Here is a 25665-nt window from a genome sequence, read left to right on the forward strand (position 1 = left end):
AAAAACCTCCTCCACACGATTCTACTTGACTTGCTTTGCACCATGTTTATACCCAGTTAAAATGGACGCAGTGTGTTGAATAAAAGAAAATAAAAAAAAAGGGGGGGCATTCCAATGTCAAATCACTCTGCTTCAGACCTCTCATCAAAATATCATGCGCTTATAAAATTCTCTAAAGATCCAGTTATAATTCGATTACATTAGATACCAAAAATCCCTCAGGTTTTTCCTCATAAAACTCAATGGGATTCATCTGTCTGCTGGACTCCAAAGTCACTTATTTTCATGCTCATGCTCGTATTGCACACACAACAATTAAGACTTTGTAAAAGACAGAATTGATACCAAGTGTATGTGGCGTTGCATAGTATTACCCAGCCTGCTATGGCACTGTGCACAGCAGACGCCCCCAAAAAAGGAGAGAATAAAATACCATACCATACACACCACGGTGAGTCACAGAGAACGACAAACAGCGGGACCGGTTTTGAACCGTGCACACAGGGGGACGAGAACAGAATCAGGAAAAATCTCACCTTAATTCAGGGAAGAAGAAAATTTGCGGCGGGTCAACTCTTCCCGACATTCAAGTACCTTTTTCGATGACGGCGTTTAAAAAGTGCAGCACAGAAATAAATAAAGAAATGCGGTTTAAAAAGGTGGATTTCAGATGTCATCGCAAGCTACTGACTATGGGTCTATCGTGCCGGAATAAAGGTTAAAACCGAGAAGAAAACGGAAGTGCCTTTGACCGAATAGTCGTTCGGTTGGCAAAAAGAAAATTAATAAAGGGGCGGGGGGGGGGGGCCCTGAGTCTGCAATTTTACCGTTTATTGTAGAAGAATGACGGGGAAAAAAAAAAGAGAAAAAAGCAAATGTGGAAGAATTGTAGAAACTGTGAGTAGAGGAGTCACACCGTCCCATCAGTGAGAACCAGCCCTTTGTGTACTCTGGATGAGCGACTTCCTGTTGGTGATTAATGGGATCAACCGGATTAATCAAATCAGTTGGATTAATGGGATAGTTGCTTCAACCTCAGATCCATTTATGTTTAGATATATACTTGAGCTGATGTTGCTTCGACATCTTGGCACCCATCTAGACCGCCTGTTCACGCCTTGCCCTGCCAACGCTGACATTTATCCGGCGTGATTTTTAGTACAAATAATCGATAGAAATAAATGATTTTAAACCTTGACGGAGGCTCACGAAAAGACCAATAAAGGTGAATGACACAGAACAAGTTTCGGTTATACGAAAAGAAAGGAAGACGTCGGCAAAGATTTGGCTAAAAAGTGCTTGTGGGCATTTCCCGTTGCACCACAACTGGGGCACAGAAGGAGAGAGAGAGAGAGAGAGTGAAGAAAAAAAAAAGAGAGGATTGATAATCCTGTAAACAACACCCAAAAATAAATACAAATAAAAAGCTTTCAGGGAGGTTTACAGTTCTCAAATCGACATGGATCATATTCAATTGAATACATTTCACTTGAGCAAACTCTTTGGCATCCGGTTCAAAACACATACAGTACATACTGTATCAAATAGAAATACGACTATAAAATAAAATTAATCTTTAACCACAACAGCGGGTTAAATGTGACCTTTGTTTGTTGATGATGGACTGAGCAAACCCCTCCGTTCAGGTGTTGGATTGAACATTTTTAGATCTGCCAGGCGACTGGAGAGGCGGAGGGGAGAAGTCGACTTCCGAGCAAATCATTTGTGCGTTCGTGTCAAGAGAACTCATGGAGTAAAACCTTACAAAAAACCATGCTTGTCCAGGCCTTTGGCAGTAACTGGGTTCCATTTCGCTGTGGGTTTATTGCTGTTATGGCCTGTAAAACAGAAAAACATAAAGAGAACACTTTTCAGACAGAATACAGTGCGGGCATCAGAGCAATCCGTCAGTTTGCGCGATCAGCAATAAACAATGAACAGCTGTAGAAAAATGAGAATAATCAACCTATACCTTTTAGTGCGCTTCACTTTTCAAGGTCAAAGATGATTTGTGTCCTAAGCTGCATGCAAAGAGCTTATGCTGAAACTCATCCATGTGGTTTGTGTAATTACGGCCTCTTTTCTATGTGTTGACAAGAACCTTTTCCGTCTTGTGGTCCTAACCATCTCTCTGGACCCTGGCTGTGCTCCATGAAGGTATTTAAGATGGCAAACTCCACCACAAAACGCTCCACGGAAACAGCACCCGCCCTGAAACCTCTGGAATGAAGAAACGCTCCGAAAATCGAAGAATCTAGGATTCATCGAAGAATTGGAATCGACGCCAGACTAGCTTCGGCTCGGGTTGGATTCCAATGTGGCACTCTTGGTTTGTTTTGATATGGTTAGGATAGACTAGTGCTCCCTCTAGCGGTCAGAAAAATACAACGTTGGAAATTGGAACGCCTGAGTCTTCACCGGCTCTACCACCTTGTTGCCTGAGTGACCATCTAGTCTCATATCACAAAATCCATATTACAGCCATACATTGTCCAGCCCTACGTCTTTTCCCTTCCAAAGTATTTGGACGTGTGTCGCTTACTTAAATCAGTTCTGTTTTTTGGCAAATCTTGCAAGCGCGCCTCCGCGGGGAGCGCGTGGCCGTCGCGGTGCTCCGTCACCACAGCGACGGTGCGCGGCACCATGGCGGTGGCGTGCGACAGCACCAGCGGCCTCTGGTGGTGGTACTTGAGGCGGTACGTCTCCGTCATGCAGTTGTCCACGTTGAAGTACGTGGTGAGGGCGACCTCCTGGGACGCCGGCGTCCCCGCCTGTGGCTCCTGGGAGCCGAGACGGTCTTCGCTCTCGCAGGACGAGGCGGTGCTGCGCTCCTGGTCCGAGCCCGACTTGGAGCTGGCGTCCGAGCTTGGCTTCTTCCCCGAAACCTCCGCCTTGCCGTGGGGGCCGACGTAGGGCGCGGCAGTTGAAGCGGCCCCCCGGGCAGAAGGCCGCGGGCTGGACGGGTTCTTCGAAGGTTCTTGGAGCAGCCGCGGTCGGAACACGGCGTGGCCCGGGCCTGTAGGATGCGGATGCTGATGCTGGGCGCTCGGGTTGGGCGGCTCTCCGACGTGCGGATGCGGCGGGAGCTTGAGGCGGGAACAGACGGGGGCGGGGTCCGAGGCCGCGGCGTCGCCGGCGCCGGAGCGGTAGGCGCTGTCCCGGTCCTCGGGCTCCGACAGGGCCAGGTCGTCCGAGCTGTTCCACTCGGAGCTGCTGGTTTTGGCGATGTGCCGCAGCGCCGGGCTCTCCTCGCCGTGGCCCCGGCAGGTCCTCGCAGGCGCTTCGCTCGGCCCCGTTCTGCCGTCGGAGCCGACGAAGTCCTTCTCGGTGCTCACGCCCTTCCTGGAGGTGCTTACGCTGTATTTTGACTTTCGTCTGTAAGAAATATAAACAAAATACCACTTTATTAACCCCAGGGGGAAATTCAGGAAATATCAAAATATATGGCTTATTAAAGGGCTTATGGATAATTAGATAGATACTAAATATATACATTACCTTGCACTTGGACTACACTTGAGATGTGAATGTGAAATTTGTTCAGAGTTCTTTCCCTGAGACTTGGATTGCTGTTTGCCTACAGTAGACGTAAAAAAAATATAATAATATGAGTTTCAATGATCAAAGCAAACTCATTTCAGTAGATTTCCAGGTTAGGTTCATAATAACGGATGAGTTCAACAACAACAGACACATATACACACACACACACACACACACAAACACAAACGGAATAGGAATACAATTTAATGCGGCTTTATTATAAAGCATAATATCATGTGTTTTGAACGTGTCCACTTTTAACATATTATTCAGCAATTCAGTCCAAAGACAAACAGCCGATTCTTTCACTGTGATGCAGTTCCAGTCTTGAGACACAGGATGGCAGCAGATAGCCCCTCCACGGGCTTCTCAGCGCGTCGGCGGGCAGCCTCGCCGAGGCGCGCTGAATTCCTGCACTTTAAAAATAGATGCCGTATTTGTTTGCTGTTCCCCTAGAGAGACTGGTGCAAGAACTGAGGATGTAAGTGTTGCTTTTTTCATATCCATGTATCACGGATACTGTATCAAGTGAAAACACTCTCAAAGCGTTGCAAAAAAAACCAAAAACTGAATACTGGATAGTGATGACAACTCCGCTCCAGCTGTGCTTTCCGAACAAGCTTTTTGGGATTATCATCGGATTAATGACTGTGCAAGGCTTATTGGGTGACTAGGTTAAAGCGAGCTCAGAGAACTACATCAAATGTCACGTCAAGTTTACACCTTTCGTGTTTCATACATTTAAAATGTCACATTTTGTTCAGTGTTGAATCAGAAGTAATGCGACTCAATAATGAGTTGGAGCGTTTGTCACGCGATTGCCATCTTTAGGGGGGGGGGGGAAGAGGTCTCTTGCGTTTCTCCCTTTAGCCAGCAGTCAAAAATGATTCTTCAGCGCATGACTGTGTTTGTCCCGCGTTCACTTTTTTTCTTTTTGGCCAATTTTGCTGCAAAAAATGTAAGCGAGGAGGACAAAGCGAAACACGACACACGCAGAGCCGGCAAGATTTATCACCGAGAATACCCGAGAATATAGAGTTCGTTTGTAATTTCACTGAACAATTTAGCGGTCATCAATTTACAACTTAAATTATATTAATATCTGCCGTGTTTTGATCGAATGGGGTTTCCCTTAGTCAGCGTTTTTCAATGTGTCTTAAGGTGTTTATGCGGATTAGGAATAAGGACAAAGTTAGTTATTATCTCTTCATATCTCTGGGAAGGGACCTTGGGTTGGTGGTTAAAGGAATGTAGAACAAAATGTTCTGACCGTTTTAAAAGGAAATAACTTCAATATTGACTCGACCCCTATTTTGATGTGTAACTGGAACACAATACAAGGGTCGTACATTTGGTTGTTTGAAAGCAGAATGCGAGATGTTGTCTGAAAAAATGTTCAATTTGTCGCCTATGAGTTTTGTTTATTTTGCATTTGGCCTTTCTTTTCCACTGTAGAAATGAGGATGATGTCAACTGTAATACTATGGGTAAACAGCTACGTTGACTTCATTGCATTGCTGCCATGGGATTTCATTATTTTACCCTGTTTCAAGCCATATACACAACTGCATAGTGCCTTGGTAAATATTTGTGACAAAATAATATTTTGATGCCTATTTCATATGGACCCAATATCCTTATCTTCACCATTTTTATACATTGAGTATTATAAAAAAAATATTCTCAGGAAGTTGAAACTTACCATTGTGTGAGGGTGAACGCATTGCACTTTGTTTTAAATCTCTGTTTTGATGCATCTGGCTCTGACTGAAAAAAAAAAATACATACACCTAATGACTTTGTGATTATCAAAATAAAACAGTAATTACAATAAATACTTTGTGTTTTTTTCATTGTTTACAATTAAAAATTAAAAATGTTCTTCATTGACTGGATGTTTTTGAGTTGCGCATGTTATTCCACAACAACAAAACATATGGATAGATGTCGCTTAGAAGCTTTATAAACCAAATAAATATCTATAGAATTTCTTCTAAAATTGAATTTATATTGGAACATATATAGAATCTATATATAATACAATTAAAATAGAACATTTAGAATGTTTTAAATAACTTACTTGTAGATAAATATTCCTATGTAGATTAACTCCCACCTTAGTGAGTGTGTCTCTGTGTCAGCCGTCAGCTTCTTGTCCTTGCTGGTGATGCCGTCCATTCCAGGGGAGTCTGGGTTGGTGGATCCGCTGCTGAGCCGGTCGCTGCTCTCGTAGCCGGACTCGGCCCTCTGGATGGTCCAGGTGTCGGTCCGCAGCAGTGTTTTCGGGCCGCCGCCTCCCTTCACCCTCCCGCCGCGCTGTTGCTGGCCGGCCCGGCACTCCGACTCCACCGAGCTGTGGCTCTCCGTCTCGTGCCGCTGCTCGTCCTCATAGATGGTCATCAGACACTTCTGCTTCCGGTCGTCCCGGGCGGCGCGGGCGTGCTCGCGCTCCGGGCGCCCCCGGTCCTGGGCTGGGGTTCTGGCGCCCGGGACGGCGACAGCGTCGTGCTGCTGGTGCTGCTGCCGCCGTTGCTCCAGCTCGTTCAGGACGCTGTCCACGTTCAGCACCTCGCGCACGGGTCTCCACGTGGACCTCGACGCTTTGCCCCGGCCGCCCTTCTCCCACGCCTCCGGGCCTCCGTCCTGCTCCGGGCGGCTCGGAGGGGAGCAGGAGGAGGTGGAGGAGGAGGTGAAGTTTCTACGGCTGGAGGTCGGCCCCCGCGGATCCTGGGGTCCCCGGCTGGATTTCTCCGTCCGGGAACCGCCTTTGAACCTCTGCTCTGACGGTTTGACTCCGTTCTCTGGAGGAGGAGACGACCTGGAGTGCGACATGCCTGGAAACCACGATCACAGTTTGCTTATTGGGCCATGGATGTTTTAATGTACAAGGGATCTGTCTCGGTCGTAGTTGCTGCATGGTAGTGAAAACGGGCGAGTCGCATAAAAAAAGAATGCTTAACAGTGAAAAAAAAAAAGAAATACATTATATACAGAATATACTAATGAGCTCTATGCACCAGATAAAAAAAAATTACAAAATGATAGGGGTCAAGTGACAGTAAGGATGAAAAGTATTGACCGGGTACAGATATAAAAATAGTAGTATATTTCTGTTCATGAAGAACTCAAATAATAATAGTGTAAACAACGGTATGGACACAGCTAATAAAGGATGGTTAGTCTAACTAATTACATTGTTATTACAGAATATTGCACAGTATTGCAGAAATAAACAGAACATCAACAAAACACATTCATATAGTATCTACTCTCTGACACTAAACCAATGTCTCTCAAAACTCGAGTAACATGACCCTTTCACTTTTTTGCGCTGGTGCTGTACCTTTATTGGGCGGTGGCTCCGCTCTCCGGTGGCCCCGCTCCTTCTTGGAAGCCTCGCTGCTTCTGGGCAAACTCTCCATGCTGGGCTCGGGGAACTTCTTTGGAGCTCCGAGGGGAAGTTTCACTGCAGAATAATGAGACGGCAAATGAGCGCTGGAGGACCCCGGGTGTGTACGCATAACAAATCCCAGAATTCTGCTTGTTTTTTTTTTGTTTTTTTTTTGTTTTTTTTTAAGGCTGCTGCGTTCCTCCAAGTCCTGAGCTGACCTCAGACGCTGGAGCTGACTTTCGGGAGCCTAATTGGAACTATTCATCCTTACATTCATTCTATTTGGCGAAGGATTCCGCTTCATTGCAAGTGAATGCATCACAATCAAAGTGAGGTCGTTAGACAATTTCTAAATCATTTCTATCACAATATAAACAGTTTTAGATACAACTCTATAGATCCACTCATTTCTATACACTGTCATTTCAAATTTGCGGAGAAGTCCATGCAGTGGGTGATAAAAATGTGTATAACCTCAGAATTAATAAAATACAAGGTTTTAGTTTAGCTATTTTAGTGCAAGCAATCACCTCTTCTGGCTTGTATTTTTAAACAACGTCCTGTAAAACACTGGAAATATTTGAGGTTATTGCGGATTCATTGGTGAGTCCTGCAGAACCCTCTTCTTGTCCTCGATAAACTTCAAAATTTCAAGTAGTGAAATAACGTTTTAGATCGTATGTGTGTATTGATTTCCTGCTCATTAATACATTATAAATGAATACGTACATTACAATGTTCCACGCTTTCGCATTCTTTAGTGCATCACTGAACAACGAGGTGGAAGACAAGGTGATGCTGTGTCCATGTGTCTTCTATCTCACATTTACACACATTCCTACACACATCTGAGCCCATCCGAGCTACAGTTTTAATGGATAAGTGCAGAAGAAAGTTTGGTAAAATCAGATTTGGATACTTCAGAAATGACTCCCCCAAAAACACACAATACTAATAATATAATATAATAATATATCACAAAATGGTTTTTTTTATATATATATTTATATATTTGTAATATATATATATATATATATATATATATATATATATATATATATATATATATATATATATATATATATACTGTGTATATATATATTTATATATATCTTTTTGTAATATATTATTATATTATTAGTATTGTTTTTTTTTTTTTATATACAGTATATATATATATATATATACACTGTATATTGCAAGCTGAAAATTGCAAGGAAAATGTCATGTATGATTATTATTGATATAAGGTAGGGCTGGGCAATATATAAATCTAATATTGATATTGATATTGTGATATGAGACGAGATATTGTCTGAGATTTTAATTATCATAACATTGTGATATAAGTGGAATAGAGTAAATGAATCCAATTTTTTCATAGAGTCCTCATAATTCACATTACTAATCATTATTTTATTTCTGAAATATTTATTGTGTGTAAATATTTTAATGAAAGCACCAACAGCCATCATCAAGAAATTATTGACATTCAGTAATTCGTCAAAACAGTATCGGGATATTTGACGTTAAAGAATTACGTCAATATTGCCCAGCCTTAGTAGTAGAAGTAGCTGTAGTAGTAAAAATAGTATCTGAAATTAAAAGCGGATATATAAATCATGTATTCACACAAACAAATTCAGAAATCTCTCTAAAATAATACAACCATAAGCCTCGGCATAAAACCTTTTCTTAAATTTAAATCATCAAATCAAAACACTTACGATGTTTCCCATAAAAGCAGGATTCTAGTCCCATGCCGGTCCAGTTTCCCGGACACAATGCTTAAGTGAAACAATCCATCTACAAGCGGGAAAAGGGCGCCATTGCCCAAAGAAACAAAAAAAAAAACAAACAAACGAAAAAAAAAAAAAAAAAAAAAAACAACCCACAAACGGCTGAGGGCTGAGCTAGATAAGTGAATGGAGGGGAACAGGGGAGAGGAGGAGGAAGGGCGGAGCGTGAGCGGGGATTAGGGCGGGAGGCGTGGGCGTTAATCTGCCGCCGCAGCATCATCCTCATGTCTGGTTCAACCCGGCACACGGGGCCCGGCTCTCCCTTCAATCCCAGAAGCGGCCCCAAATATCACATAATCTGCCAAGTATCGGATCATTTGTTTTGATGTTTAATTCTCATATCAAATGTTTATTATATTACGGTACTTTTTAAAATTTGTTTGGTCACTCAAATAGATTGAGGTGGGTTTCGGTCACGGAAAGCGATCCGCATTCCCACTCCGGATCTGATCTAATCTGATCTCCTGATCTGATCTAATCTGATCTAATCTGATCAGATCTGATTTTTCGGGTATTATATATCAACACCCAAAGTGTCCTTGATTCCATCTGCGGAAATATTAACGCCATTTTAATTTGGACTGACGACACAACACAACTGAGACTGAGACTCTGGAACCGAAAATAACCTACCGCCACTTTGACTGAGCTGGACTTGTGTCAATATTTATAAATGGACTTTATGTGTAAAATAATATGTTTAAATAAAAGCAATATTAGCAACATGTGGTTAGATTGGAAACAATCTGCATGAATTAGGTGACAGGCATCAACAGTTCTGTCAAACTCAACACATTCTCCACAGTGGATCTGAAATAAATACCCTTCCTTCATAGAATAATAATAAAAATACATCAAAGACATAATGTTTTGTATACTTTATATTCTGTGTATAAACTGTGTGTATATACATATGCACATATACATATATATGTATATGTGTTTATATAAATATATATATACACACACACGCACACACACGCAACACACACACACACACACACACACACACACACACACACACACACACACACACACACACACACACACACACACACACACACACACACACACAAGTATATGTTTATATATGTATATATATACACACACACACACGCGTGTATAAAAAAAGTCAGTAGTATATAAATTGTAAATGCTATCAGAAATCAATTATAATCCCCAAAAGACCTACATAGAAGTTCACAAAGTATATCCATACCTATCAAAAACTGTTGGAACCATTCAAGAGGTCCATCCCCTGAGGTACCACTGCCAGTAATGAAAACCACTCTAAATTGGCATAATAGATGGAAAAAAAACGGGATTGAAGTACCAGTTCATTTTCAAACCTAAAACCTAAGCCAGTTCTCATTTGAGTCATTCCAGAAAAAGAGTGCTATTTGGGTCCACAGCATTTCATCTATAAGTCTATGGATAAAAATAGATAAGAGAAAACTGTTTAAAAAGAAATAATTTGTGCTATTTATGAAAAAATAAAAAATAAATATATATATATATACATATATATTTACTGCTAATTATTAGCTAATGAATTTAACCTTAAGTATATTATTTGTGTGGCAGCTAGTTTCGGTAAAATGTTCCCACCACATTACAAGTAATGTATTCGTAATAAATATATAAATTGTTCCTGAGGTGAGAAAATGTTTTTTATGGAAATCTTAACATGTATATGAAACGATGAAATGTCAAAAAGAATAAAAATAAAAAAAGTTATTAACAAATCTGAAAATAGAAAGGCCAAAACGGCATCCGTCTCATGGAACGACTCATTGGCAGTTCAATAAAAGAGGGCGTATCAGTCTTACTTGTCACCTCCCCGTTGACCTGCGCTCGGTATCGGCAGCACATGGTGGTCTGCCGCGGAGCGTCCTCGCTGGAGATCTGCGTCCCGTCGGGGTTGGTGTAAAACAGTAGCAGCGGCTGGAAATGTCCCCGGAGGCACTTGGAGGCGACGTCCTTCCACTTGGACCCGATCTGCAAAGACAGGTCCGATCTAAGAGCACGTCACACACATACCACATGTTTAAAAAAAAAACAAAAAAAAAAACCCCACACGCTTAGAATGCCGTGGAAATAAGAGCGACGCGCCGACGCGGGTACGGACCTCTTTCACGGTGGCGTCGTCGAAGAACACCCATTTGGAGGATTTGGTGTGGAAGGCGAACGCCGAGTAGTGTTTGCTGGAGAAGCAGATCATCCCCACCAGGTGCAGCTCGCTTCTTTTGGCGTTCTCGTCCGTGACGCGGTTAAAAAGCTGGGAAAAAAAAACCATCAACAACAAATGAACAAATTGAGGTATTTCCACACCGAGACTAAAGGGGAAAATGGCCTTTACATGATGATGACGCCTCATCGTGGTGATGTTTTTCAACAAATAAGTATTAACTTCATTTCAAATCAAGCACTTAAAAAAAACAACACGTTTGCCCCCATAGTGTTTTAATGAGGAAAGGATTTAAACAAACAGATCAATTTAAAATAAAATGTAGGCAGATAAAAAAAAGGAACAGATAGGAAAATAATTTAGTTGGCCTTTGTTATTTTGTAAAAACGAATCCCTTATTTTTCTACCAACAGTATATGTCAAGTATGCCCATTTTGAGAAAATGATTCCGAATTGATTTGCAGCTTGGGATTCAGATTGATTTCAGGAAAAAAAATCATTCCATTTAATGACTTGGCATTTTATAATCCCCTTCGTGTCAATACAGGCTCAGAAATAGGCACCCGGGGGCCAAAGAACGCCAATAGTGTAGAGATTTCCAATCCAACTTAAGACTAGAGCGGATGTTGCCCCAAACAACCAGATGTAGGCCATTATCGACCATAATAAGAATAATTATAATTATATAGGATCATTATCATTCGATTGTATGATTACTAAACTGTGAATGATTAAAATTCGGCAACCGTTTTGTCAGTCTTGGCAACCGTTAGCTGATGTATGGCTGGCAACTCGGCAACCACTTCTAAAAGTGAACGTCGGGGTGGGACAACAAGCCTCTAAAATCAGGCGTTCCAAAAATGGCTCGAAATGGAAAAACCTGCACTTTTTGGCACCCGTTCCCCGTTGCGACCCGTTGGGCCCCTCACCCCGGACAGGTTGAGGCGCGGCCCCAGCGACCGGATCACGTCGTCGGTGAGGTCGGACTGCTCGGCGTCCCAGACGAACCCGATGGTGACGATCTCCGGGCAGTTCATCAGAACGCGTCGGATCTTGATGCTCTGACCGCAGTTGCTCTGAAAGGAGTTGCGCATACACACGCGCAGGGAATGAAAAGACCCGGTCGATGAGCAGCAAAGGGTTAAATCGGCTCGCGCGCGACGGCCGCCGCCGATACAGATGAGGAGAAGCGGTGGATAAGCCCTTTCCTGCTATTTATATCTGAACCGTCGTCTGGCACCCTCTGCTTACGGCTGCTTCGAGAGCAGAGTCACAGCGCGGAGCGCTTCACAAGAAGCCCTCACGTTTCTCCCGTTTGGGAAAAAAATGAACTTGATCCAATGACGTTAAGGGAATATTCTAGTTGTCAACAGGTTATCTCCAATCATCTCAATGACTACTGTTCAAATCAGGGGAAGCAATAACCCGATCGTCCGTCCCAGATCTCTCAACATTCTTGTTTTAGCTGGATCGTTTTAATGAGTTAATGAAAAAATAGGTGTAGACGATGCGTTTTCAACGTAAAAAGACGGAAAATGCAAGGTTCTGAGTGAGTTGTTATGTTGTAGGTGGGGAAAAAAAAAAGATAAAAATAACTTTCATCAGCTCTATTAGTTATTTCCTCGTTTCACAGTTGAAATAGCTGAGGGCTGGGTGACATGTCATGGACTTGATAATAAAACCACATTAGCCTAACAAATATAACAATAAATTGTGCCGCTTTGTGCCGAACGTTGTAACCTTCTTCATCAATCGTCATCATCCCGACGCGGGTCCCATACCGGACAGCTCCGCAAGTCGCCGATGGTGTTGGCTGCCTGCAGCAGTTCTCCAAACATGTTTGATCTCTGCCTCTCGTTCTTCTCAGTCTTGCGATCCACCTGTTGGCTGCGGGGGGTAGGAAAGTTGGAGGAGTGTGTGAATAGTGGATGTTGGAGGCGTACAGCGAAACTCTGACTCCAGTGCACCGCCTTCTACACCTTGCACAGCGGTTGGAGGGCAAAAGGGCATTTTATGCAGATTTACAATAAGACGCCTTTAAGACATATCATAAATAATTGTTTCCCCAATATTGATCAAATTAATTCATTTGTGGCACGGGGGCGCAGTGCATTGCACTGCTGTCTCACAGCAAGAAGGTCCTGGGTTCGATTCCTGCCTGGGGCACTGTTGGCACTGTGCTCCGGAGAGTTATCTCCCAATTAGGGGCCTTTCTGTGTGGAGTTTGCATGTTCTCCCCATGCTCACATGGGGTTTTCTCCACCTAACCTCAGTAAGGACCCCCACCAAAAACATGCACACATCATCGTCTGACCAGCGATAGACACTCGTCCTCGGGCGCGTCCACGAATGCTGCCCACTGCTCCTGGCTGCCCCCCCGGAGGAAGGACAAGCCAGGATGGGTTAAACGCAGAGGCCTCATTTCACCGGCCACCATCCAAAGTGTGTGTGTGTGTGTGTGTGTGTGTGTATGCATGTGTTGTAGTGGCGTGTCGTGTGACAATTAAAGATTCTTCTCTTCTAATCCCCCGAATCAGCAGCACTGACGTCACATCACATCACGCTCACCATAAAGCTGTGGTTGAGACGTAATGCACCAACTCTGTGAAAGGGTGAGGGTCCGAAGACGCGCCACAACCACGACAAACAAACTGGAAAAAGCAAAAAAAAAAAAAAAAAAAAAAAAGTAGTCAACTTAAATATGAATAATCGTAATATTGTTATTATTATTATTATTATTATTCATATATAAATAATATATGTTGCTTATGCATCCTCCAGTCGCTACCTGCTCGTACAGCGTCATGGCAAACTTCTGGTGCGTGATGCAGGACTTGGATGAACAAGCGTCGGTCGCAGGGTCCGAGACGATGTGGAGATGGATCCGCTCCAAGATGTTTTCCTGAAGAAGGAAGCCAGTATCATATCCCCCCCGTCCTTCTTTTGAGATCATTTTCTGCACATTAAGTATCTCATAAATGACACGTTCTGCTAGACACCGAAATGTAAGATCACTCAAAAAGAAATGAAATAAATCCTAACATTCGGACCTTGACCAACCTCCAAGTGACAGAAATTAGAAAATCAAAGGCAAACGCTCCGACAACACGAGGGGGCGATTTTTTTTATCCCTCCAACCAACTAGGAAGTGAGAGGACCGCGCCGTCAATCACCGCCACGGCGTTAAAGCTCCTCCACCGACACGTTTCCTTCACCCTCGGCCCGGAGGTTGAACTACGTACGAAGCACTCGGCGGCGTCGTCCATGAGGCCGAGCTGGAAGCGCTGCTCGTCCTTGAAGGTCTCGGCGAGGGCGTTCCGCAGGCTGTCCGACGGCAGCGCGCGCTCCCTGCTCTGCTGGAACTGGCTGAAGATACTCTGGGACAATCACAGGGAGATACAGTCGCTCTGGAAAGTTCTCTAACATCCGATAATAATAAGTAATGAAAACACAGTTGTAGCCCAAGGGTTGATCACTACGCAATAGTACAATCAGGTACCTTCTTTCCCCTTACCCAATGTCAATTTCAAAAAGACCCATTTAAATCACAGAATAAGTCACAGCGCGGAATCATTTTACTAATGTGTAATATAATTTGTGGGAATCCCAAAAAAGTGGAACATACCTTTAAAGCGCAAAAAATGCAGGCGTCACCGAGACAGTAGTGACCTGAGAGTTGCCTCAAACTTCTCCTGAAGATGTCCAACTGCCAGAGCACCTGTGGAAATTTAATTAACAGATATTGACCAAAATATAATTCAGACTAATAGAAAGATGTAGTATATAGTAAATAGTAAAACAACAATAAATAAATAAATAAATAAACATTTGCGCAAATTGCACAACTTCCACAATGTGAATTATGGAATAATTCAAAATAATTATAATTTGAATGTAAAGCACCTTGAGTTGCATGTCGTGAATAAAAGGTGCTATCCAAATAAAGCTTATTATAATAATAATAATAATAATAATAATAATAATAATAATAATAATAATAATTATTATTATTATACTTTATTATTATCATCATCATTATTAGGGGTCCTAGCCCTGTTGTTATTGCTGGGATTCTTCTTGGCGTTTTTCGTGCTCAGAGTATCTGGAACACGACAACCGCAGTATACGCAGACATCGTTGAGGTCTCATTAGAACCGGGACGTTTCAGACGTCTATTACCGATGAACATTTGGAGCAGAAATGAGTGAAAAACTGTCGTAATTTTTCCGGAAGTAGAAGAACGTTTAGATGATTTGATTCGTTTCAGGAGCGGGCTGCTTTGTGACATCATCATCCAAAGTTATTTAAGTTCAATTTACATTTACATTTACATTTAGTCATCTAGCAGACGCTTTTATCCAAAGCGACTTACAAGGGAGAATAAGATTCAAGCTACAATCAATCTTCATCTCTCGGTACTCATTCGCATCCAGCCACTTGCAACACGTAGACAGACAACTTGAGTCAATGCTGCGTAAATCTATAATGGGTCACAGAAGGCGTGTTCGCACCGCAGGAAATTTTAAGAACCTTTGGAGGGACCACTCTTTTGTGTCCGCACTGCCTGATCCAGGAACGATCATAATTGTTAAAACACCGTTCTTGAGGAAGATTTAAACTGAATGGCGGAAATGCACGGTGATTGGTCGAACACATGAGCATGAGAAATAACACTTGAAAAACACTTGAACAATGTGATACTTTATTAAATGTAATCATGTCTTTATTTCTACACAATTTATTTCAAAAATATTAAATCTACATGAAAAAAACAGCGTCCCTCCGCCCCGACCATAGAGTGGACGGGGCAGACTCGGAACGACCCTGGATCACGGCAGGTTCTCCTCAGTGCGACCCGCCCAAGTCGCATCGGGCTGGGCGGCGAACGGCCCGGAGCGAAGGGAGAACACAGTGGATCGCCGTTAGAGCACCGCGCAGACCTCGTATCACAGTCCGGAAAATACACGCTGAGACTGGTATATCAGCCGCCGAGAGTACGGCCTTATTCACACAAGCATCACTGTGAGTTATGGCAATGACAAACCCTGCTTTACAGCCAAACAAGGACGGCTGCTTTCGAAAAAAGGCATTTAAAATTGACGACAGGAACAGCATAACGTGGAAAAAACTGCTCAAATTAGCAGAAAGGACCACACGCATCACGCTGAGCCAGTGAATACGGTTACATCAATTTATATTAGTCCTTCAATATTAAGTCAAATACCAAAGTAGCTGTAGTCTACATTGAACGTTCGATTTTGTCGTCAAAGCCCTATTTCTGCGTTTCACAGAACCAGAAAACTCTAATACGTACCTAACAGGACTAAACTGGACCCAGTGAATCGCTGCCTTGATCCCCTATTGTAATTGTTCCGATTTTTATTATACTCGCAATTCTTTGGGCTACAACTGTCTGGAAAAGAACAACTGCAGGAGCTACGGACATCGTTGAGGCGTCATTGGAACCGGGACGTCGCAAACATCTCGTGGTTCAAGTTTCATCCACATCGATCCACATACGGAGCAGAAATTTGTAAAAATAAAAAGCAAAATTTGACGGAAAGTTGTCGAGCTTCACCAGCACGCCGACATTTGAAAACGAATGGAACAAGATGAGTTTTAGAGTAGGACGCTATGTGACATCATCATCCAATGTACTATAAATGTGCAGGTTGTGGTTGTGAACGTCCATTTGCACCGTGGGCGGTGTGTGGTGCAGACTCCATCGCTCTGTAGTGGTTAGAGGTTACAAACTAGGCGTGTATGTGTGTGTTTATGTACCGTCTTACCTGGTGGACCTGGTCTGCGGGGGTGTTCCATTAATATTTTATTTCTTTGGTCATTTTGTAAATGAAGACATTCTGTTCGGATATAACCCTGTGTTAGATGCGGCGTTGTGTTCCTCCTTAGATTGCCGGATTCGCGAGAAAAGATGAATCCACAGAAAGTCATCCCACGTCGAGTCAAGTCCACCGCGACTGTGGGAATGAAGGATGCGTTCATGTACTAGGAACGCACCGGAAAACTGGTAATCGTGAAAGCCGTCAACGCTTTTCGGATTTCAAGCAACCGTAACCTATCGGAAAATGTATCCACAGAAAGGTGTCACCACTTCAATGAGGTAACTTCGCTTCCCTTCGTAAACTTCCTTCAATATGACATTATCGCCCCACACGAGACCAAACGTTAACTTCTGTCACTGAGACGACAGATCCACTTACCCAACAATAAGGTGAGTTATAACAATGACAAGGTTTGGCTTAGAGGCACACATAGACGGTTGTTTTAAAGAAACGTAATGTACTGAACATGGGGGTTCCTACAGCGAAACGTAACAGACTTCAATGAAAAGGGAGAAGGTGTTAGATAGTTAGAAATCCTTCCATATTAAGTCAAATTCTAAACTAATGTTAATATTTAATAAATGGTATGGTCTGTATTACAATACAGGCAATTCATCTATTTAACTGAAACAACTTTTCCAGTAGTAGATCTTTAACAGAAAAAATACAATAAAACTGACATTTATTTATTGTGTTTGTGATATCACATGTATTTATTATGATTGTTATCTAAAGTTTTTGTAATTTTTGTTCCAGTTTTAAAAATATATCTGAAAGTCTAAGGCAATAAAAAAGTAATTGTCCAAACATATAGCCTGAGAGGTCAGCCACACTGAAGAAAAATACTGTGAAAAAACCTATGAAACAGAAATACAAAGTTTTTTAAATGGAAAAAAAACAGATTTTGATATGATAACTATGGAAAAAGTTCATGTAGCTGAGAAACCTTTAAATATAAGTGTTGTTTCCCCATACAGATCGGCGTTAAGAGGCTCATTTCATCAGGATGATTCACAGTTTGGAGACTCCAGGAACAAGCAGTGTGCAGCTGTCAGTTTAACAGCGGTACTTAAAAACAAGATCAAGAATGTTTGCAAACGGACATAAAATTACCTAGACTATTTCTTGATAAAAGGACACAAATCTTTATCAAGATATGAAAAAGGACTAGTCGAATAAAAGATAATGTTGCAGGAAGAGATTATATTTCAATAACAGAATTGCCAAGAAGACAAACTATGTTTAATACAACAGATCCAAATAACGTATGTTTGGCCGTTTACTGGCTGCATTGATGTAGATCACTATGACTCTGCGTTATATAATATAGATATGCCAGTTGATAAAGCAATTCAGCAGTCACTTAAAAAAGAATGACGCATGTTTATTACATTATTATATATATATATTATATATATATATATACAGTATACTATAATTATTTCTGGTAATACATGTGCAATTATCAAACAGGGATCGTGGTATGCAGTTGTTGACCCGCAATGAGCAAAACTGGCCTGCATGAGTATGACTCACCCAGTAGTTCTGTAGCTTACTACAACAATGAATGGGTGCTCGTAAAACAATTAATGGATGCTCGCAAAACTTGCAAACTTTTAACTCGTGCTGTGAACACAACTCAACTGGAAACTGTGCTTTGTTGCCTGCAGCTATATTTATTATTATTTATGGGCTGGACCGCTAATAATAATTTAATATTAAAAAAAGAAAAAGGAAAAACAATGTAGACTTCAAATTGTCAGAATTTTGAAGTCTAAAACAATCTGGAACACCAACTTCGGCATAACACACGAACGCGGTTGACGTTCTTGTTGAACCGCGTTGTCACAAACGCCTCGTGGTTGTAGTCTCACCCAAATCGATCCACATACAGAGCAGATATTGGTGAAAAACCGACCAAATTTGCTGGATATTACAGACAAGGGCCAATGCATTTCACTCCGAAATATGTACAACCCGGCTAAAACTATCTGGAAGACATACTTTGGCAGAAACTACGAACACGGTTGAGGTGTCGTTTAAACTGGTAGGTCAAAAGGATCTCGTGGTTCAAATTTCACCCAAATCAATCCACATATGGAGCAGATATTAGTGAACAACCAAACAACATTGACCCAAAATATTCGGCTTGTCTTGCTAAACTGACATGCCACTACAGGTGCTCCTCACTCAACGTCCGGACTAACAACAACCTCTCCGACCTGTATTGTACACTGCGTACAATGCCGCTGCGTGCTGCGTGCGTGGCGTCTCAGCGACAAGCATCTCATCACGCATCACTGAGTCTCGTTCCCGCAATCAGTCAGTATTCACGACTAGCATTCGCAATCGCCACGCCCCCTTATCGACCAATTTGCTTAACGACCTGGTCCTCAGAATGGAACTCGGTCGTTGAGTGAGGAGTACCTGTATTCGTACACAAAATTAACAAGATGAGATTCACAGTGAGACGCTTCATGACATCATCATATTTGTTACTATAAATGTACAGATTCTGACTGAGAATGTCCAGTTGGACCGTGTCTAGTGTGGTATGTAGACTTGGTTACTCTGTACTTGTTCAACGTTACCAACTATCGATTACGTGTATATTTATATAGCTTCTTACCTGTAAGTAGACCACAAAAACTTGTACAATCCACTGGAATGGTTGGACTGAGTGATGCGTTCAAGATCCAGCCAGGCGTCAGAAAAATAGAAGCCGTGCAATGGTAATTACTCACAGAAATACCACAACATTTTTTGTATTTCATGGTAGAGCTGGGCGATAAAGCAATCTCGATAATTTTCACGATAAAATCTTCCACAATAACGATGATAAATATATGAGATTTATTTTCGATACAGTTCGATACAGAGTCCGTTTTCCTCTACCTACAAAGACGAAACACGAACAGCCTATCGTACAGCAGAGAAACAACCACATGACATGAACAGCCAATCATACAGCAGCAGCGCCGGTGCTTGCTCCACTCTCCGATCGGCAGCGCACAGCGGGGATGAGGCCTTGGAGCTGATGCCACGGGTGTTCCTCAAACAACAACTAGGACTTGACCTCGCCCTCCTCCCAACCTGAGCCCGGCACGGCTCCCACAATAGGAGAACGATTAAAGAAAGAATCCGAGATATTCAGTGACGTCTGGTCTGACGCGGTCAGAAAGAGTCCCTTGGTCCGCTCCAAACATCCCCGCATACAATCACAGAGCATATCATCACAATTACATACAAGGTAAGTTATGATAATGACAAAGTTTGGTTTAAACTAAACAAGAAACGTTTAAAAAAAAAACCATTGTGCATAAACAGCTTCCTACGGCTTAACTTAGCAGGTTTCAATGAAAAGACAGAAAGTGTTAAGTATTGACAAGTTCTTCCATAATCATTCTAATGCCAAATTAACATTAAAGTTCCATAAATGTTGACTCCATTACAATAAAGAAAAGTAATCTATTAAACTGAATTTTCCATTTGTAGATGTTCTTAACAGAAAAAATACAACGAAGTATTAATTCAAACTAACATTTATTTATTATCTTTATGAAATTAAATGTATTTATTATTATGGTTATGTCAAATTATTACAAAGTTTGTTTTTGTTATTGTTCCAGATACCAAAAAATAGCTGAAAGTCGGCGTTGACGTATTTGAGAATACATAACAAGTGGTATAAGGATGTAGAATTGAACAATGAATGGAATAATCCTCTTTCCAAAATTGAAGAAGATCCAAAAACCACAAACAACAATAATGAATCTATGGGCATTGATAATACTGAAAATGCAGATTTAAGTTCAGAAGATGGGAATATTGATGAAACATTAACCTATAAACAACAACATGGTATGTTTATGGACACGTTTCCAACCAGTTGATATTGTACAGGAAGTATTAGAGCAGCACTTTGACGACATGTCGTCTGTAGCACCAGCAGAAGGGAACAACCCAGCAGCATCATTGGCAGATGAAACCAATGAAGCAAAATGTTTCCCAGTTGTTTTCCCCAACAACAAAGGGAATGTGTCATGCGTGTTGCGTCTTCCACAATTATTGCAATTGTGTCCAAACTTTACAAACTCAGCGAAAATTGAAGAACATCAGCGTTACATTGAGGACACCTTAACTCTGTAACATCATGAACCAATGCTGTATAAATCCACGGATCGTCTCTGAGTGGTCGGAAAAATCGAAAAATTTTAACTCGTGCCACATTGCACAGAATCCGGAGAACTGTAATACATGTCTAACAAACTGTAGTGCCATTGTTACGGTTCAGGCAAAAAATTCTCGTCATTTTGAAGCCTAAAGCGATCTGGAACACCAACTTTGGCATAACACGGGAACACGGTTTACGCCTTGTTTGAACCACGCTGTCACAAACAACCTGTGGTTGAAGTTTCATCCAAATCGATCCACATACAGAGCAGATATAAGCGAAAAAACCGACCAAATTTTTGGCAATATTACAGAGACGAGCCAATAAATTTGACGCCAAAATATGTTCAACCCAGCTAAAACTATCTGGAAGACATACTTCCTCATAACCTACGAACAAGGTTTGGGTGTTATTAAACCGCAATCTCACAAGTATGTCGTGGTTTAAATTTCATACAAATCAATCCACATACAGAGCAGATATTAGTAAAAAAACAAGCAACTTTGACCCAAAATATTCAGTTGGTCTTGGTTAACTGACACCGGACACGTCTCATCCTTATGATGTTATGATATTATTTACTATAAATGTACAGATTCTGATTGAGAATGTCCAGTTGGACCGTGTCCCGTGTGCGGCGCACACTCGGTCAGACTGTTGTGTTTTGACATTACCAAACTATCGATTTACATGTGTATTTATATAGCTTCTTATCTGGTACATGTCAGTCGATCTGTTAGATTGATATTTTAAATCTGTGGTCCACATTACTTCGCCGGATTAGTGAAAAATAGAATAAAAAGTGGTCCTTAAAAGTTTTTCAGCACTTCCACTCGAAAACGATGAAATGTGCAACTGAGTGACGTGTTCAAGATCCAGCGAGGTATTGGAAAATTATAAGCCGTGCAATGGTATTAAGTCAAAGAACAACAGAACAATGTTTTTCGTATTTCATGACAAGGTAAGTTACTGAAAATGTAATCCAAATAAAAAAACTCAACAAACAAATGACGTGCCCAACATGGCACCAAACGGCCACCCGTCACTGAGAGTGCAACTCTATTTCCACAGACAAAACGGTGAGTAACAACTATTTGAAGTTCTGGTTTACATGCAAACATGGACGGTTGTTTTAAAGGCAGGAGCATAGCACTGTGTAGACCGCATAGTGGTTGCTCAACAAGACGAGCAAGCAGGAGACGACAGTGCGGCGATGCGGCATTCAACATAATCTCGGAAAATCGTGCTGCGTTTCAGAGAACCCGGGAAACTGTAAAACGCACCCAACAGGACTAAACTGGACCCTGTGTATTGCTGCCTGCAGCAATATTTATTATTATTATTATTATTATTATTATTATTATTATTATTATTATTATTATCATCATTATTATAATTTATGAGGTTAATTGACAGTCTGTTTACTGTTAAATGCTATTTATCTTTTACTATTGTTTTTTTAAGGCTTATATTTAATGTTTTGTCATTAGTAGTACATCACCAATTTTTCTCATCTCAGATTCTGCTTTCTGGTTCACTGCTAGCTTTATTTCACAAGTGATCATATTTGACTATCTGTATTTTTTATTGTTTTTCTCTTATTTTTGAGGTTATATATTACATATATATTACATATATACATATATTATATATCACATCATTAGGTTTAGTGTGCATTGTCATATTGTGTTAATTGTGTACAGTCGACCATTTTATTGTATATTTCCACATTTTCCATATATGTGCATTTTTCTTTTTATTTTATTTTTATTCAATTGCTTTGTTATTATTTTCACCTATTGTTTGATGTCAGTTGTGGCTGACAGTGCAATTTACCTTTTGGGATGAATAAAGTGTCTGTCTATCGAATGCAAGTTTGAGATTCCTTATGAGACTTAGTTGTTGTTGTTTTAATAGTAGTATTAGCCAGTAGTATTTCAGTGAGGTATTACCTGCACAGCGCTGTTGAGGAAGCAGCTGTTCTGTCCGGGTTCGTTCAGCAGGCCCTTGGTCAGCGCAAGGGACAGCATGCTGCCCGGCTGGTAGGACTTGTTCAGGCCTCCTCCAGGCTTTTTGAACAGCTTCACCCATGCCATTGAATTAGAGCCAGCGCCTGATTAAAAGAGCACAAAGTTACCAGTGAATCTCAGCTTTATTTCATGTTGATATTTTTATTATCATGCCTTTCTTTGCATCATGTGTCTATAGTTCCGGTGTCATAAGCACATCATCTAACCTCACTATTATGTGTCCCAAAAGGGAAATAATAAAGATTATCTTTCATTTGACTACAACTACAAGACTAGAAACCATAGGTTTAAGAGGTTACTAGGTTGATGTTCCCCCAAATAATTGAATTGTAATTCAATTCATTCAAACAAGTTTTGTTTCTTCAAATTTTTGGAAAATCCACACTGTTCCTACTGCTTTTGCACATTACCATTGCAGGACTATGTGGGCCTATAAATGCATGGTAGTTTTTGGGCATAACAAGCAGCCCTGGATGGACATTCCGTTCAGCTTGGACACAGTTTTCATTACATCACTAATCCAAATGACTGATTTGGGGAGACGCCAGATGAATCATGTTATCCACCTTCTCCAGAGATGGGGGGAGACTTGCCACAGCTGGACATGCTGGGAGGAGGGAGCTGGTAGGGTGGTCTGGCCATGGCCTCCATCCATCTCATCCCCATACGCCTCCAGAGTTATTGATCGGACGCATGCTTAGGGCCCGGCCATAGGGCAACTCCGGCCCCGCACTAGTGGACGTTCAATAACAACACCATAAAACCTGCAGGGGGGAAGGAGGGAAGAGATAAATCATGCATCCCAACATACCACTGGGTTCTCAACACACGGCCATTAACAGTGCAAATGCTCTTATCGCAGGAATGTATTCATGAGAAAAATGTCCAATCCTGTCACTTCGAGCTACCGTACAAACCCAGGTCCTCAAACATATTTTTTTTTACGTGTTATGCTATAAAATAAGCTAGATATAATAATGATAAAAAAACAATTAGTGGTATTGTTTTTATATTTATATTCTAGAATAATAATCATCATAATAATAACACTAACAACAACAATAACGATAATAATAATAATAATAATAATACTTTATTATAGCTCTAATGTTAATATTATTGTTTTGATTCTAAGCGCCTTTAAAGAAACTAGAGCATTTTCGGAGTAAAAAAAAAAAAAAAAAAAAAAAAAAGCAAGTTGTGTTGGCTGAAATAAATATAAATATAGAGATAAAGTCATCAAACCACACATCCCACACACTGTATAAACACTCTTTGGGAAGCAAATGGTGAAAGCGGCGTCGCGCTCTGAGCGACAACTGCACCTGAAGGGTTTTTTTTTTTTTCAACTTTATCAGCAGCTGCTTCCCGTGCGACGAGGCTTTGCTCAAATAACTCACAGGACACATCGTCCCGTCGCTACGCGGGCTGAGCGGGCCACGCTGTGGGTGCTGCTTTCTTTTTCTTAAATCGCTCGTTTTGAGCTCCAGCACACGTGGTGAACCGACGCGCCAGCCCCGGCTCTTGCTCCTTCGCCTCGAATCTCCCTTCGGCTCAACTCTTCGGGTGCGAGGCAACATTTTGCGCCACGACGTGATGTCACGGGCCTCTTTCTCATGCGACCGTCCATCTTCATTTCAGGGGGTAAACAAAGAGGGGAGGGGGGGGGGGGGGGGGCGAATATTGTGCGTTTTGCGGTCGAGGTGCGTTTTTAAAACGCCGTCGTGTCACTTCGTCGGTTGACGTTACCGGCGAGAACGTTTTCCAAACGCGAGACACGCTCCCAGATTTGACGTAATACCGTAGGGGGGGGGGGGGGGGGGGGGGGGGGGGGGGGGGGGGTGGGGGTGGCAGCGCGGCCACGGAGCGGCAGAGGCGCAGCAGAAGTGGGGCGGGCAGCGCGGCGGACGCGCGGCAGCCGAGGCACCGGCGTATTCTTTTCCGCGATCCGTTGCCGCGCGTCGTCGCCGCGTGCCGCAAATGCCGCAACTCGCACGGGCATCCCGGGGCTCCGCCACGCCAAGAGATTTTCCGCATACTCACCTTAAAGGTTGGGAATTCGTGCCTCTCAGAAAAAAAAGAATAATAATAATAATTCACCGGAGTCTTGTCGCCAAGAGACGAATAATCTCGGAACCTCTCCCCGGATCTTTAAAAAAAAAACAAACAAAAAAAACGACTTGATAGCACTGCAGAGACACAGTCCAAACCAAGTCCGAGCCTCTGCTGCTGCTGCTGCCGGAAACTTGCGTTCAAACCGTCCTCCGTCCCCCCCCCCCCCCCGATCCACACCCGGTAACCGTGAGCCCTCGTTCGGAGGACCCGGTGCGTCTCGGCGCTGTTTCGATCCAATTTGATCCAGTGAGCCGCCGCCCGCGCGCGGTCCGCCAGGACGTCGAAGCTCGCGTCTAGTGATGTTTTGACCAGCCGGGGAGGTGCGACTCTGCCCCTGGCGGCGCCCTGCGTGAACTGCAGCCTCCGGGGCCAGTGCGGCTCGGTCTGCGGGCCTCGCTGGCTGCGCGTCTTGCCGAGTGCAGACCGAGGGGTCAGGATGGCAACTTGTGACGGTGACAAGAGAAGACATCACCCAAGAAAAAAACGCATCGGTTTCATAATCATGCGCCGCCACAGCGCAAAGGCCCAGCATGGTTTCACGAAACCCTTCTCTCGCTATTAAATCAGAAATGACAACGATCA

The 25665-nt window shown here is 42.3% G+C and overlaps 1 protein-coding gene across 1 annotated transcript; it reads right to left on the minus strand.

Moving 5' to 3' along the window:
- Positions 1–1632: 1632 nt before the first annotated feature.
- On the minus strand, positions 1633–23049 carry usp53b (ubiquitin specific peptidase 53b). The gene is made up of 15 exons (XM_079998739.1): positions 22891–23049; positions 14547–14639; positions 14164–14298; positions 13710–13823; positions 13490–13572; positions 12703–12808; positions 11851–11997; positions 10862–11011; positions 10563–10731; positions 6887–7009; positions 5660–6377; positions 5246–5310; positions 3499–3577; positions 2543–3375; positions 1633–1838 (listed from the first exon to the last, which is right to left on the minus strand). The coding sequence occupies exons 1-15, from the start codon at positions 23032–23034 to the stop codon at positions 1762–1764; spliced, it is 3036 nt and encodes a 1011-aa protein (XP_079854865.1). The 5' UTR covers positions 23035–23049; the 3' UTR covers positions 1633–1761.
- Between the last annotated feature and the right edge of the window lie 2616 nt (positions 23050–25665).

This window comes from Zeus faber, assembly GCF_960531495.2.
Source record: "Zeus faber genome assembly, chromosome: 4".
NCBI classification, from domain to species: domain Eukaryota; kingdom Metazoa; phylum Chordata; class Actinopteri; order Zeiformes; family Zeidae; genus Zeus; species Zeus faber.

Bases quoted from the DNA above. Each gene is read 5' to 3' on its own strand.
- usp53b (XM_079998739.1), bottom strand. From the start codon at position 23,034: ATGGCATGGGTGAAGCTGTTCAAAAAGCCTGGAGGAGGCCTGAACAAG. The intron at 13,573-13,709 runs GTAGCGACTGGA...TGCTTTTTCCAG, and splicing joins CCATGACGCTGTACGAGCAG to TTTGTTTGTCGTGGTTGTGG. The intron at 3,578-5,245 runs GTAAGTTTCAAC...CGTCTACTGTAG, and splicing joins GCGTTCACCCTCACACAATG to GCAAACAGCAATCCAAGTCT.